General features: G+C 46.6%; 1 protein-coding gene across 2 annotated transcripts in view; it reads left to right on the top strand.

Moving 5' to 3' along the window:
• The window catches only part of LOC146839533 (glycerol kinase-like), an 88,009-nt gene extending 74,349 nt beyond the window's left edge, over positions 1 to 13,660 (top strand). For both annotated transcript variants that reach the window (XM_085651592.1, XM_085651591.1), the window contains exons 2-3: positions 5,110 to 5,201; positions 10,111 to 13,660. In XM_085651592.1, coding sequence (XP_085507718.1) covers positions 10,680 to 12,368 — 1,689 coding nt within the window. In that variant the 5' untranslated portion in view covers positions 5,110 to 5,201; positions 10,111 to 10,679 and the 3' untranslated portion in view covers positions 12,369 to 13,660. The remainder of the gene's footprint in view (positions 1 to 5,109; positions 5,202 to 10,110) is intronic.
• The last annotated feature ends 1,123 nt before the right edge of the window (positions 13,661 to 14,783 follow it).

Raw genomic sequence — 14,783 nt, 5'->3', positions numbered from 1 at the left:
GAGAGACTGTGTCGAACGCCGCTGAGAGGTCGAGGAGGATGAGGACTGCTTTTTCTCCTTTGTCCAGTAAGGTACGGATGTTGTCTGTTGCGGCGAGGAGGGCAGTTTCCCTACTGTGGTTTTTTCTGAAGCCGGATTAGGAGGAGTCGAGGATGTTGTGCTCTTCGATGAATGTGGCGAGTTGGCTGTTGATGGCTTTCTTGATGACTTTCGCTGGAAACGGGAGTAGGGAGATGGGTCTGTAGTTTTTGAGGTCGGTGGGGTCCGCCGAGGGTTTCTTCAGGAGGGGGTTGATCTCAGCGTGTTTCCAGTCATCAGGGAACGAGGCAGTTGCCAGGGAGCGGTTGAAGTTGTGGCAGACCATGGGTGTGATGGTGTCGGTGGCTCTGTTGAAAATGTGGGGGCAGAGGTCCGTGGGGGCCCAGGAGTGGATTGACTTCATCGTCTTCAGTGTGTCTTCGGAGGTGAGGGCTGTCCAGTTGTCGATCGCTGGCTTCAGGGTGTCAGGGGTGGTTGGTGAGGGTTCAGTGTGTTGGTTGTCTTCGTCGAAGTTGTCGTAGATGCTCTTGATTTTGTGGTGGAAAAATGTGCTGAGTTTGTCGCAGAGGTCTTGTGAGGGAGGGATGTCGGTGGACTCGCTGGTGGGTTGGGCGAACTCCTTGATGATGTTGAAGAGTTCTTTGCTGTTGTGTGCATGAGTGAAGATTCTGTCTTCAATCGCTTTTTTCCTCATTTTTCTGATGATTTGGTGGTGGGCGTTGGTGGCGGCTCTGAAGTTGTTGTGGGCTTCTGTGGATTTGGTGTTCCTCCAGGCCTTTTCGAGGCGGTGGCAAGTGCGTCTGGACTCTCGAAGTTCGGTGGTGAACCATCTAGCTTTCTTGGCGTGGGTATTGTTGTTTTTCTTGAGGGGGGCTATGGTGTTGGCGCTGTCGGAGAGCTATCTGTGCATGGTTCGGGCTGCGGTGTTGGCGTCGTCGTTTTCCAGTGATGAGGTTAGATGGTCGTGGGTGATTCTGGTCCAGTTTCTTCGTGGGAGCAGGTGCTGGTGTCTATGGATGGCGGGTGTTCTGAGGGTGAAGTGGACGCATCGATGGTCAGTCCGTGGGAGTTCGGTGGTGTGGTTGAAGGTGATGGAGTTTCCTGTTATGAAGAGGGGGTCGAGGGTGTGTCCTGCTGAGTGCGTGGGTTCGGTCACGCTCTGGCGGATTCCAATGTTGTGGAGGTTGTCCAGGAGGGATGTTGTGCTGGGGTCCAGTTGGTTGTCCAGGTGGAAGTTGAGGTCTCCCAGTAGGGTGTAGTTGGTGGATGCGATGGCATGCGGGGAGATGATGTCCGTGGTGGAGTTGGCGAAAAGTCTGCAAAGTTCAGGGGGTCGGTAGATGAGGGTTCCTCGGAGGGTGGCGGTAGGGTTGGCCAGTATCTTGAAGTGAAGGTGTCTGTGGGCTCGTCGGGGAGTGTGCTCAGGCGAAGGGTGGATTTGTGGACAATGGCGATTCCTCCTCCTGGGCGGGTGGGGCGGTCCTTCCTGGAGATCTTGTATCCTTGGGGAATGGCAATGGCGATGTCTGGTCCCGAGGTGGTGTTGGTCCAGGTTTCGGTAAAGAATGCTACATCCGGGGTAGTGCTGTCGAGGAGGTCCCAGATTTCAGTGGCGTGTTTGTGGAAGGATCGGATGTTGAGGAGGATGCATTGCAGGGTCTTCGGTTCGGTTGTGTTGTTGCGGGCGGATGGCGCTGGGTCAGTGGTCTTGGCGTTGCTGCAGGTGTGCTGGCAGCGGTGACAGCTGAAGGGTCCATGGGTGTCGGCTGGTGATGCTAGCTTGCAGTTGTTGTTGCGGCCTGGGTTGAGAGCGTGGAGTGCCGCTGGGTCGTAGTGTTGGCGGTGCAGAGATCCAAGTTTCCTGGCACTGGTCACAGTCGGGTCGCGGAATGGCACCGACGAGCTTGCTTTTGGCGCCTCGGCGGCACGGCTGCTGTGTGGCCGTGCAGTGGCTGCCATTAAGTAGGGGTCGGGGAGGGCTGGACAGTTGGGAGGCGGGACCAGGGAGGGGAGCTGGATTGGACTGGTCGTACTGGTCGTGCTGGGGGGAGGGGCCGCGGGGGCAGCAGCCACAGCAGCCTCAGGAGAAAACGAGCTGAAAAAGGCAAAAGGAAAAAGGCACAAAGAGAGAGAAAAGTGCAAATAAGGCAGCAAAAGTGCAAGAAAGAGTGGAGGGAAGACACGGAGGACACAGGAGAGTGAAAGGGAGAGATTGAGATGAGGGTGAAAAAGAGTGAAAAACAGAGGAAAGGCACAGAAGGAGAGTGAAGGGGGAAGCTTGAAATGAGGGGAAAACGACAGGAAAAAGTGCAAGAAAGAATGGAGGAAAGACACAGAGGACACAGGAGAGTGAAAGGGGGAGATTGAGATGAGGGTAAAAAACGAGTGAAAAACAGAGGAAAGACACAGAAGGAGAGTGAAGGGGGAGCTTGTAATGAGGGGAAAACAACAGAAAATGGAGAAAAGACCCAGAAGGAGAGTGAAAGGGGGAGATAGAAGTGAGGGAAAACACGAGTGAAAAAGGAGAGAAAAATCAGAGCAAGAGAATGGAGACAGAGGTCCACTGGACCACCAGGGATGAGGCGCAGGTGAAACCTGCGGGTGGAGGAGGGCCTCAAACACCAACACTCGAGAGTGCAGGGGCTTGGGGGAAGGCCTCGCTTAATGGTGGAGCTGCGAGGGAGGGAGAGCAATTTCACTGACATTTCAAGTTCATCAGTACAGCGAAAGTCATCGAAGAATGGCTAAGGAAAAGCGGCTAGAGTCCCTAATGGCTAAAGGGAAATCCCTGCCAGGTTCAGAAGGAACACTGACAGCTTGTCTATCAGCAAAGGACATCTCTTTACAAACCAACAGAGGGGTCTATTTACTACGGTTTGACACCGTGTTTGTGTCACAAATGTGACGCAAAACAACACAAAATCTTTTTTCACCTATTTACTTTTCAGCATAAAACTTGTTTTACGCTAGAAAATCACTTGAAAGTAATGCATAGTAGCACTATCCGCTGCTTTGCATTACTTAGCGCCCGGGGGGGCATATGATGGGTGGTGCATGGGCGTTGCCATGCGGCCACCCAACGTTTCTGACGCTAAGTCCTATTTACTTAAAATAGTAGACAAGGTGTAGCATCAGACAATAGCACCCATTCAGATAGGTGCTATGAAGGAGAAAAGCTTTTACTTCCCCTTTCTTTTCTGGCTCTGCACTGTGCAGAACACAGACAAAGGGGGAAAAGGTTTCAAGTTATTCTTAGCCCAGTATTCTCAGAGACACCCTTGCACTGTGGTGCAAAGGTGTGTCTGCGGCACATGGCCGCATATTTCTATGCCGACGTTAAGGAGAGAGGAGGAGACTGGTATATTTCTGTAAAAAATGGTGCTTGTCTGCTCTCTCTCTCTCTTCAAGCAGCACAGCACAGCATTGGTGGCTGCTGCACTGCACTGCACTGCGTGATAAACTAGTACATCTGGCCCAGAGTCCCAGGAGTAAAAGGTAAAGTGACACTACAATTCCTCAAATCCAAGGGTTCTTATGCACATTTACACATAGCTAATGAGAAGAGAACTGCAGATTCAGCAGGACATGATCAAAATAGCCCACAGTAACCAATTACAAATAAACACGTCATAAAATGAAGTGAAATCCCTCTGACCCCTCTACGAACTCCTACTATGCATTATGGTTCATTTACTGAACAATAAGCATTTCAGCAGGCAGCGTCAGGAAGCTTCAGGGAGCTACAGCTGGAAGAGCCCGACCTCCACAAGTGGGTACTTCACAGCACACAGAGAAAGTTTCATTGAGGGCCCAGGAGCTCTAGGGAAGTTGCCAATTGTGTGGCAGTGTCCTGGGTGCTCTGCAAAGTCTGCAGAAACCAGGGGGAGAGAAGGCCATTGGGGGGGGCATGATTGGGAGGGGGAAGGAGCAGTATTCACAGTACATCAGAAACAACCTCCATTCGACTAAAGTGGTGCCCACATAGGAAGTGTGGCAGAACTACAGCGCGTTAATAAGCACACTTCTGTATGAGCTAGACATATTGTTTCAGTTGCATCATTATTAATTAATCGGTTCCAACTAGAATTCATCATAAACATCATTAGTGTCCAAAATAATTTTGTCCCCCAAAATTGCACATAAAAAAAGTTCTACAGCATGTAAAGGGGGAAATGAAATATTGCGTGCATGGCGTTTTCTACTGACTCCCAGATAGTGTTTCAATCTACCTGGGCAGCACCGGTGGGTGAACAAAGCCACTCCGAAGAGTGACGCATCTTCGGAATCTGAGTAGTGGGCAGCACTGGTATTTGGACAAAATATCACATTATAAATATCGAGATACACAAATATTGAGTTTTTAATAGTGTGACACTTAAATATGGTGATGCAGAAATATTGTTGACGAGAATATCGATTTTTAGGTCAATAATATATTTTTCAAGAATATCTGTGTTTTTAATATCAATTTCAATAATATCGATGCATGCGGTCTTGTAAATGCATGTTTGAATGAACATTAACACGTACAGAAGTGAGTTGAACGGTTGTCCTAAAGGGGACAAATGTATGACTTTACGAAGCAGAGACTAAACGGTGTCAGGAGATACAGAGGGGCAGATTTACAACCCCTTGCGCCACTTTTGCGTCACTTTTCCCCTGTTATTAAAAGTGACGCAAAAGTGTCGCAAGGGGCTTGTAAATCTGCCCCAGGGAATCAATTCTCGTTGGTTGCACCACTCTAATTATGGACTACTGACGCGTCATAGCTACCGCTTCATGGCTTATGAAGAACCACACCTTGTGGTCACTGTTGGCTTTAATACTGCGTTGTTCTTTGTGACCCATTGGTCAAGTCAAGTGAAACAAGCCACGTTAGCAAACAGTACTTGGACTTTTATTCTGTTGGCCGCTTTGCTTTGGTGTTTTCATTTATCTAAATTTTAAACTTGTGTTTTCTTATTTCTTTTGGTGTGTTCATGTATCTAAATTTTAAACTTGTGTTTTCTTATTTCTTTTGGTGTGTTCATGTATCTAAATTTTAAACTTGTGTTTTCTTCTTTCTTTTAGTATCAGAAATTTGGAAGAGCAAGTGGCGCAAACCTCGAACGGGTTTTTGGCAAGACAAGATCTCTCACGCCCCTGACACAAACATCTGAACGGTAAGTATCAACAGAGGACAACTCAAACCTGGACTGTTCCCTCCAACAGACTTCATGTGGTGAAAGCGGATGGATTGACTCTTGATACCTAACTGGCCCCACCTGGTCGCACCTGACCCCAGCTGACCCAAGCTGACCCCACCTGACCCCAGCTGACCCCAGCTGACCCCTCCTGGCCCCACCTGACCTCGCCTGGCCCCACCAGGCCCCACCAGGCTCAGTCCCACAAGAGCAGGTCAAGCTACAAGTTGTTTCAGTGAAACCAACAGGTCCACCATGAGTGGGCTGTGCCAGCACTGCGCGCCCTCTTTGTCCAGTCAGTACAGAAAGTGTACGGTCCATGATAATGCTTTCTTTTAACCCTGACGGTGCACACAGTGGACTCGCCCCTTGTACGGCTGTTGCTATCCTCAGAGGGAGCTTTGCTAGCGAGGCCTGTGTTTGTTACCACTCTCCTGACCACTGGCTTCAAGTCACAGGTGAGCCGCTCTCAAGGCCGTCTGCATCGGTCACTCGGCTCAAATGGCTTCTGACTAAGCCTGGGCGAAAATTTTGTTCCGTTCGCGGAAATTGCGATAATTTGACATTTTCGCGTTCCGCCGAGAGCGCGAAAATGTCAAAATTTCCGCTTTCCGCAGCTTGGCGATAATTTGTTTCTTGCTCGCGCTGTAAAATAATACATTCTCGCGCACGTGCGATCGCCTTGCCTGAATCCCTGTGTTCGCTGACAAGTTTTCTTGATCCGGTCGCGTTCTCCATGAGATGTTGTATTGTTTTTAGCCATTTGCGCTATCTCGCGACAGTTCGCGCCCGCAGTGACGTCATGCATCGCGCGATCACGTCTTTCTTCTCGCGATCATGCACCGCGAGACAACTCAAAACAAGATGGCCGCGCCCGCGAGCAGCCACATGGGTAAGTTGGCGACCCGCAACCATGCAGAAAATCTCGCGAACATGCGGGAAAAAAACTTCCGCATCTTCGCGATATTTCTGCTTGTTTGCGATAATTTTAAACATTTTCGCGATAATTTGCGGAAGTGGATCTCGCAAATTCCGCCCACCCCTACTCTGACCTAGTAGTCCAGACAAGTAGCCAGCTCAAGATTGAGGTGAGGTGGCCACCCTTCCCGCCTCACATTAGAGCATCTCGCCAGCTGTGCCTTGATTGGAGGGCGTCTCTGGCCACCATGAAACTGTTATGTACACATACATATTACATACATACATGCATACCTACATGCATGCATTCATACATACATGCATACATACATACATATATTGATTCACACTCAAGTCTTACTACTCCCATGTGAACCTTCTTTCTCTGCTTGCTTAAACTCCTTCCCAATCTCTTTTGCTCTCTGAATAAGGTCTCTACAGGAATTCCCTAGCGGCTGAGGTGGAATGTGTCAATGCAGTCACAAATGCAAAAAACAAAGATGGCGCAAAAGAAACAAAAACACCTCCCCCATTGCACCTCCGACCTGTACCACGAGAGACAGGCCCTTTGACAACATCTCAAAGAAACAGTATGGAGAAACTGTACAGGCAGAGCTCCTGTTGTGTTAAAAGCATCCTACGGGAGGCAGAACCTCCATGACACTGGAACAGCACAGACAGCAGTTGTACTCCCAGCAATGTCACAGGTTGCCAAATCTAAATACAACCAAACACCTGGAAACTGTGATGATAATGAAATGGGTCTTCTGGAAAGGAAGGTATGTTGATCATTCTCTTGCCAGATAAACCCTCCAGTTAGATAATCCCCACAGATCAGGATAGTGGGGCACAGGATTTAAAAGCCTCAGAACGCCCTGGCGCCCCGTCATCTCTGTTTGTCAGTCATTCATCCAACAACCTCACACAGGCCTTGGAGTGAAGAGAGGATTGAACTTTATTTCCAGGAAGCTGTGTGGGTGCAAAAGGAACGCAGGCCAGAAGAGGTGAAGTCTCTGGATTAAACTCGGGATCATCTTTCTGCTGCAGCTAAACCAAGGATTATTTGGCAAACTAGGTGTCTTTTTAATGAACTCAGCAGAAGTCTGCAGAGCATTCAGACTATGGCGACCAAAACCATTGTCGACCTTCCGCGCCGCACTCACATCACACCTCACCTGGAGCAGCTCTGCTGGTTCCCAATGCACAAACGAGCACAATTCAAACTCCTCACCCACACTTTCAAGGCGCTGCATGACACTAGACTAGCATACCCTAACAATCACATATGCTTTCACAAACCTTCCGGACACCTCGGCTCGTCCGGGCTCTTGCGTGAACACATCCCACGCATACAGAAACCATACCTGGTGGTCCAGCCGTCTCCTACATCGCTCCTAAAGCGTGGCACGACCTCCCACCACACATCAGAGTCTCCTCCTCACATCTGAACCCGGCAAGAAGCCCAAGACCTGGCTTTTCGAATAGTCGAGACTCACACCTGCTCAGCACCAGGAGACCCTCCCGGGTGATAGTGCGCTCAACAAATCTACTCAACATAACATTACATAAAATAACAACCTAACAATCATCTGAGGCAGCAGCTGGATCGATCCAGGTCCACAGCCAGGCTTTGGTCTGGATATCTCCCTGGCACAGACATCAAGACATAAGAATTCCCTGGCAGCCTGCAGCACCAACCAAGAACCTCATCTCAGAAGGGATTCGCGTACCAGAAAACAAGAGGAATAACAACTGGGACCAGATCGGGGTGATACCCTCAAGACTGATAGAGGCAGAGCGAGACATCACCAGGGAGGGGATCACCAGATCTAATAACAAAACATCGAAAGATCGAAAGATGGAGACAGCAGGACTGACGGGCAGAGTCGGGGGAGTAGAGCTGCTGACGACCGGATACATCTGAAAAATCTAGTGGAATCAAAGTGCACAGAGATGCAGAATCCATTAATTGACCACAGCGAGCCGCGGCTAGCCCTGGAACCAGCGCAGGAGTAGTCGCAAACATCTCGCCCTCCAAGGCCTTGCTTGCTAAACCGAAGGAGGAGGTGCTTGAAGGTATAAATGACAATCCCGGAAATGGCACACTTACGCTGCCTTAATCTGCATATGGTAATTAGCAAATATAGTGCTGTGAATGGAGGCCCCCTGTATCTGTCGTTCATGGTTTTAAGCTCTAACTTGGATTGAGCAGCAGGTCAAACCTTTGGGGCTTGCTCACTGCTATGAGTATGGACTTGCTAAAGTCGAGCTCCTTCAGGCTCTTCACGCAGGTGTTTCAGCTTCTGGGAGATTTGGAGAAGGGGTGAGGGCACACGGTCGTTATCCCTGAATCGACGGGTAAGACAAGGGTGTGTTAGGGCACCCATCCTATTCCTACTTTACATGAAAAACCTTTATCCCTTTCTAATTGCCCCTGGACAAGACATATCTAAAGTAAACTTTACCTTTATACCGACTCTTGTGTACGCTGATGATGCGGTGTTAATGTCGTGGACCCCTAGCAGACTAAAATCCAAATTGACAGATTTATAGAGTTCATGGATTATCTTCACCTTGAAACCAATCTAGAAAACAATATTTTACACGGCCTATTGACAAAAAAGTTGTAAATCACAAGTTTTAATATCAAGGGTAAAAGAATATAGAGGGCTAGCCATTTTTCATACCTAGCCATAGTCAAACCTGTCTAGTAGGCAACAAACGTTTGTCCAATCAGTTAGTGCTCTTTTCAACTTTGTCCACAATATAGGTAATAAACCCATCAAGCCCTTGCAGAAATGTATAAACTGAGGTGTCTACCCATATTAACTCACCAGGGAGGGTTGTTGGGTTAACTTGCTATAAGTAATATGCAAGGGGGAGAGAACCGCTCTGTAGACGTCTATTGGGGTTATCGCAAGCACCCCAAGCTACTTCCTGCACGAGGAAGTGGGGCTGTGGTATGTAGAAGCTCTCATAAAACTGTCTCCAATGCTACTATGGTTGTCTGTCTGGTTGAATCCTTAAACCACTTTAAATCAAAAGATTACATAGGATTGACTTGCATGTGACTTTGGCCATACTATACAGCATATCGCTGATATCCTTGGAAGACTTGAGTTATTTACCAGCCCCAATATGGTTACTAAGGGGGAGATCACCTGGGGGTAACAAACGTTTTAGGGGGCACATGAACTCCATCAGAGAGGGTGCGGGATTCCAAAAATACTCCATATGGGTTATTGTATAATCAAGACTACAGGGGAAATGGAGTCATATCTGACCGGGTTTTTAAACCCATGGGAAAGAACTCTTTTAACAATATCCCATTTAGGGACGATCCTTTGCCTCCTCGATTTTCCCTTGGAGCAATATATTTTAGCCACTGCATTAGTTTGTCCATGCGATGAATCGTCTACTCAAACCTTGTTGTACCTTGTGTTTAAAAACAAAATCAATCTTTAATGTGCCATTTTTAATGTATGTTCTTAAAGAATGTAAATTTGCTAAATGAAAACTAGCACATTAACGGACATTGAAAAACTCATAAGTAGGCTGTTCTGTGCCTAGCATTTTAAATTCTCTGTTTGCATATCGTAGATCTTTGCTGTTATAATAAACATGGTTTTATTTTTAATGAACGGATGGCATTTTATTGATTTGTAAAGTGTAATGTTCTTTTAGGATTATTTTTACTAATGAAATAGATATTAAAGATTAAAGTATAACTTCCAATTCAATACTTCGGCCGTCATGCCTTTCACTTAGGCCAGCTCTTCAACCCTCAACCTTGAATTTACAGTTTAGAGCCTTTTAAAACCTGGTGGAGCACTGGAATTGCCCCTCTAAGTTTTTTGACCACATGATCACTGTTAAAATAGAGAAAATTCAGCATTCACCCAGATGTAATGTTCTTTTCTATGTATTATCTTAGATCTAGAAAGATAATATTCTGTTTTTAAATCTCCAGGTGGTGGAAACATGCACAAAAGTGTAAGAAGGAAATTCGTCACCAGATTTAACACCATGAACACACTGCCCTGGAACTAAATGAAATACTCTAGACCCCATTGAAGAAGCTTCTTTGTGATGAAGAAGTAGCAACCACTTGGGAGTGAAAAGTACCACTGATACATGTCTGAACCTCAGATGTAGAGGATCTGGAATCCAAAACATGCACGAGTAATCTGGGAATTAAAGGTTTCTTGAGTGACACCAAAGTAACAGAGGAATTGATGCCCAGATTCAAACACTAAGACAGGTGACTTCAGAGGAAAGAGACATCCCATTTACAACAAAACAGGCTCCTTTATTGCATATTAAGACATCCTTGGTTATAAATTTAGTGTGATTGTGTGTTAAGGGGGAGTTGGTAAGAGCAGGTGGGGTGTAAAGCTTGATACAACAGAGCATAATGATTAGTGGGTAAGAGGTGCCACAAATCACACAATCACAGAGTGAGGGGACAGCAGTGGGAACCACACTGAGACAGCAGTGGGAACCACACTGAGACAGCAGTAGGAACCACACACCGGACACATGTGGATTTCATCCATGGCAGCTTCAGATAGAATCACCATTGGGCCACTGGTCGGGGCTATCGACCAGGGCACAAGCTCCACTCGATTCTTGGTCTTCAATGCAAAAACAGCCGAACTACTGAGCCATCACCAGGTGGAAATAAAGCAGAAATTTCCCAAAGAAGGGTGGGTTGAACAGGACGCAAAAGAAATTTTGCAATCTGTCTATGAATGTTTAGAGAAGACATGTGAGAAACTGAGTCAGCTGAGTATCAGCATCCGCAACATTAAAGCAATTGGTGTGAGCAATCAAAGGGAAACGACCGTTGTGTGGGATAAAACAACAGGAGAACCACTTTACAATGCAATTGTGTGGCTGGATCTGAGAACTCAGTCTACAGTTGAGAGGCTCCTGAAAAGAATACCAGGAAATGATAAAAACTTTTTCAAGTGCAGGACTGGCCTTCCTCTCAGCACTTACTTCAGCGCAGTGAAGCTGCGGTGGCTTCTGGACAATGTGGAAGACATTCGTAAAGCTGTGGCTGAGGGTCGAGCAATGTTTGGCACTATAGACACATGGCTTATCTGGAGTATAACGGGTGGAAAGAATGGTGGTGTACACTGCACTGATGTGACCAATGCTAGTCGAACAATGCTGTTTAACATCCACACATTGGAATGGGATAGCGAACTTTGCAAGTTTTTTGATATTCCTAAGGATTTACTTCCAGAAGTAAGGAGCTCCTCAGAGATCTATGGACACATAAAATCGGGAGAACTAACTGGTGTACCCATATCTGGTTGCTTGGGTGACCAGTCAGCAGCGTTAGTGGGACAAATGTGTTTCCGTGATGGGCAAGCCAAAAACACGTATGGAACTGGCTGTTTCTTGCTGTGTAATACTGGGCAAAAGTCTGTGTTGTCTGAGCATGGTCTTCTCACAACGGTGGCCTACAAACTGGGTAGGGACAAACCTGCCTTCTACGCCCTTGAGGGATCTGTCGCCATCGCTGGTGCAGTTGTGCGTTGGTTGAGAGATAACCTTGGCATTGTGAAGTCGATCGATGAAGTAGAAAGACTTGCTTCTGAAGGTGGAACCTCCTACGGCTGCTACTTTGTCCCAGCATTCTCTGGGTTGTATGCACCATATTGGGAGCCCAGTGCCAGAGGTATCATTTGTGGCCTCACTCAGTTCACAAATAGAAATCACATAGCGTTTGCAGCGCTGGAGGCAGTCTGCTTCCAGACACGAGAGATTTTGGATGCTATGAATAAAGACTGTGGAATTCCTCTTAGTCAGCTGAAAGTTGATGGTGGAATGACCAACAACAAGATACTAATGCAGTTGCAGGCTGATATTCTCTGCATTCCAGTTGTTAAACCGTCAATGCCAGAAACGACGGCACTGGGAGCTGCTATGGCTGCTGGGGCTGCAGAAGGCGTTGGAGTCTGGAGCCTCGATCCAGAGAATTTAGCTGCTGTGACCTGTGAACGATTTGAACCACAGATAAACCCAGAAGAAAGTGAATTTCGCTATGCACGGTGGAAGAAAGCAGTGTTGAAGTCGATGAACTGGGAAATATCTGAGCCACCTTCTAATGGAAATGGTGGCAACAGTATGTTCTGCAGTTTGCCTTTGGGCTTTTATGTTGTGAGTAGTGTGATAATGTTAATCGGAGCAAAGTTTATCTCCCGTACTAACACATAGATCAGACTTGAATGATTGAAAATACACAGAGTGTATGGGAAGCCATTTGTGTCAAAATTACAATTAAAGAACAGCAAATATGGCACTTAATACATTGTCCACAACAACATTAATATAATAGACACCAGAATTAATATGTCTCAAAATAAATATAATACATGTATGTATGTAGGGAATTTGTAAAGCGCAGGTATCACCGCCGCAGGGGTATCTCCATGCTAGCATAGAAAACACAGCAGACTGGCACATATTTCCATAACTCAAGCCTTGAATAATTCCGTCTTCAGAAGTTTTCTGAAGCGCATGAAGCTAGAACATTTACAAAGCTCCTCTGGCAGGGAATTCCAATTTTTTGGGGCCAGGAAGGCAACTGTTTTGCCTCCAGTTCAAATTTTCTTAAAACGAGGGACCGCCAGTAGCCCTATGCATTCTGATCTAAGACACTGGTTCGGGCAATACAATTTAAACTTATCCGCCATATAACTCGGGCATTTGCCAAAAACGGCTATGTGAGCAAAGCAACAGAGCTTAAACGTTATTCTCTGGCGAATAGGTAGCCAATGAAAAGACTTCAATAACATGACAGAATCGAAGTAACGTAACACAGCAGATACGAAGCACAGCAGAAGGAATATTCTAGATAGTGAAAGACATGAGCAAAACATCTGCGGAATGGATACAACATATATTATAATGCACAGCAAGCCTACTGACAAGAACATAGCCCATACTAAAAATAAGATAGTAAGCAGTGAAATGAAATTGACGTGCACTAAAGAATAATATGGCATTCTCTGAAATGCCTTACACATGCCAAGAGGAATATGGCACCATGAAAAGAATATGAGCCACTGAAATTATAGCCGTTATTGAAATGAATGTGACAGACATTAAAATAAATATATTATATTTTGAAATTAAAATAATACACATTGAAAAAATTACACCTAAAATCAATGTTACCCATTAAAATGAACATGTCTCACCTTGAAATGAGTATAACACACATGTGAATGAAATGAAATGAATATGACGCACTTAAGTGAATATGAGATGAGTACAAATGATTATGACAAGTGTTAAAATGAACATGACATGCATTGAAATGAATGACATGATCAATGAATGTGGGAGAATTGTAACATGTATATAATGAATATTACTGTGCTCAGATGTGACATATATTGAAATGACGATGACATTGAAATGATGACATACTTGGCAATGAATATGATTTGTTAAACATGATATTACATGTGCTAAAATTAATATAAAAGACATTGAAAAGAAAATAGTTACTGCTCACATTAATAGAATGCTCTTCACTATATCACAGAAAATATATCAAACTTGTCGTAAGTATTTGTAGTAAAACAAAATAATTTAATGTCTGTTTTCCAAAATACAGCTTGAGGTGCACAAAAAACATGCAGCGGGAGGAGCTTGTGGAACAAATGAAGGCAGAGTGTCTATCTTATCACAGGGATAGTTGGTATGGCTCTTGAGCACATGGACAGGCAGAGAGAAGCAAGGAGCACATGGACAGGCAGAGAGAAGCAAAGACCACATGGACAGGCAGAGAGAAGCAAGGGCCACATGGACAGAGAGAAAGAAGCAAGGGCCACATGGACAGGCAGAGAGAGGCAAGGGCCACATGGACGGACAGAGAGAAGCAAGGACCACATGGACAGGCAGAGAGAAGCAAGGACCACATGGACAGGCAGAGAGAGGGAAGGACGACATGGACAGGCAGAGAGTGAGAGGCAAGGACCACATGGAGAGGCAGAGAGAAGCAAGGGCCACTTGGACAGGCAGAGAGAGGCAAGGACCACATGGGCAGGCAGAGAGAAGCAAGGACCACATGGACAGGCAGAGAGGAGCAAGGACCACATGGGCAGGCAGAGAGAGAGAGGCAAGGACCACATGGACAGGCAGAGAGAAGCAAGGACCACATGGACAGGCAGAGAGAAGCAAGGACCACATGGACAGGCAGAGAGAAGCAAGGACCACATGGACAGGCAGAGAGAGGCATGGACGACATGGACAGGCAGAGAGAAGCAAGGACAACATGGACAGGCAGAAAAAAGCAAGGGCCACACGGACAGACAGAGAGAAGCAAGGACCACATGGACAGGCAGAGAGAGAGAGGCAAGGACCACATGGACAGGCAGAGAGAGAGAGGCAAGGACCACATGGACAGGCAGAGAAAAGCAAGGACCACGTGGACAGGCAGAGAGAGGCAAGGACCACATGGACAGGCAGAGAGAGAGAGGCAATGACCACATGGATAGGCAGAGAGAGGTAATGACAACATGGACAGGCGGAGAGAAGCAAGGACCACATGGACAGGCAGAGAGGAGAGGAGCAAGGACCACATGGACAGGCAGAGAGAGGCAAGGACCACTTGGACAGGCA

Source organism: Triturus cristatus, chromosome 4_1, assembly GCF_964204655.1.
Source record: "Triturus cristatus chromosome 4_1, aTriCri1.1, whole genome shotgun sequence".
Classification (NCBI taxonomy): Eukaryota; Metazoa; Chordata; class Amphibia; order Caudata; family Salamandridae; genus Triturus; species Triturus cristatus.
The sequence above is the reverse complement of the archived record's forward strand: the minus strand, read 5'-3'. Positions and strand labels throughout refer to the sequence as shown.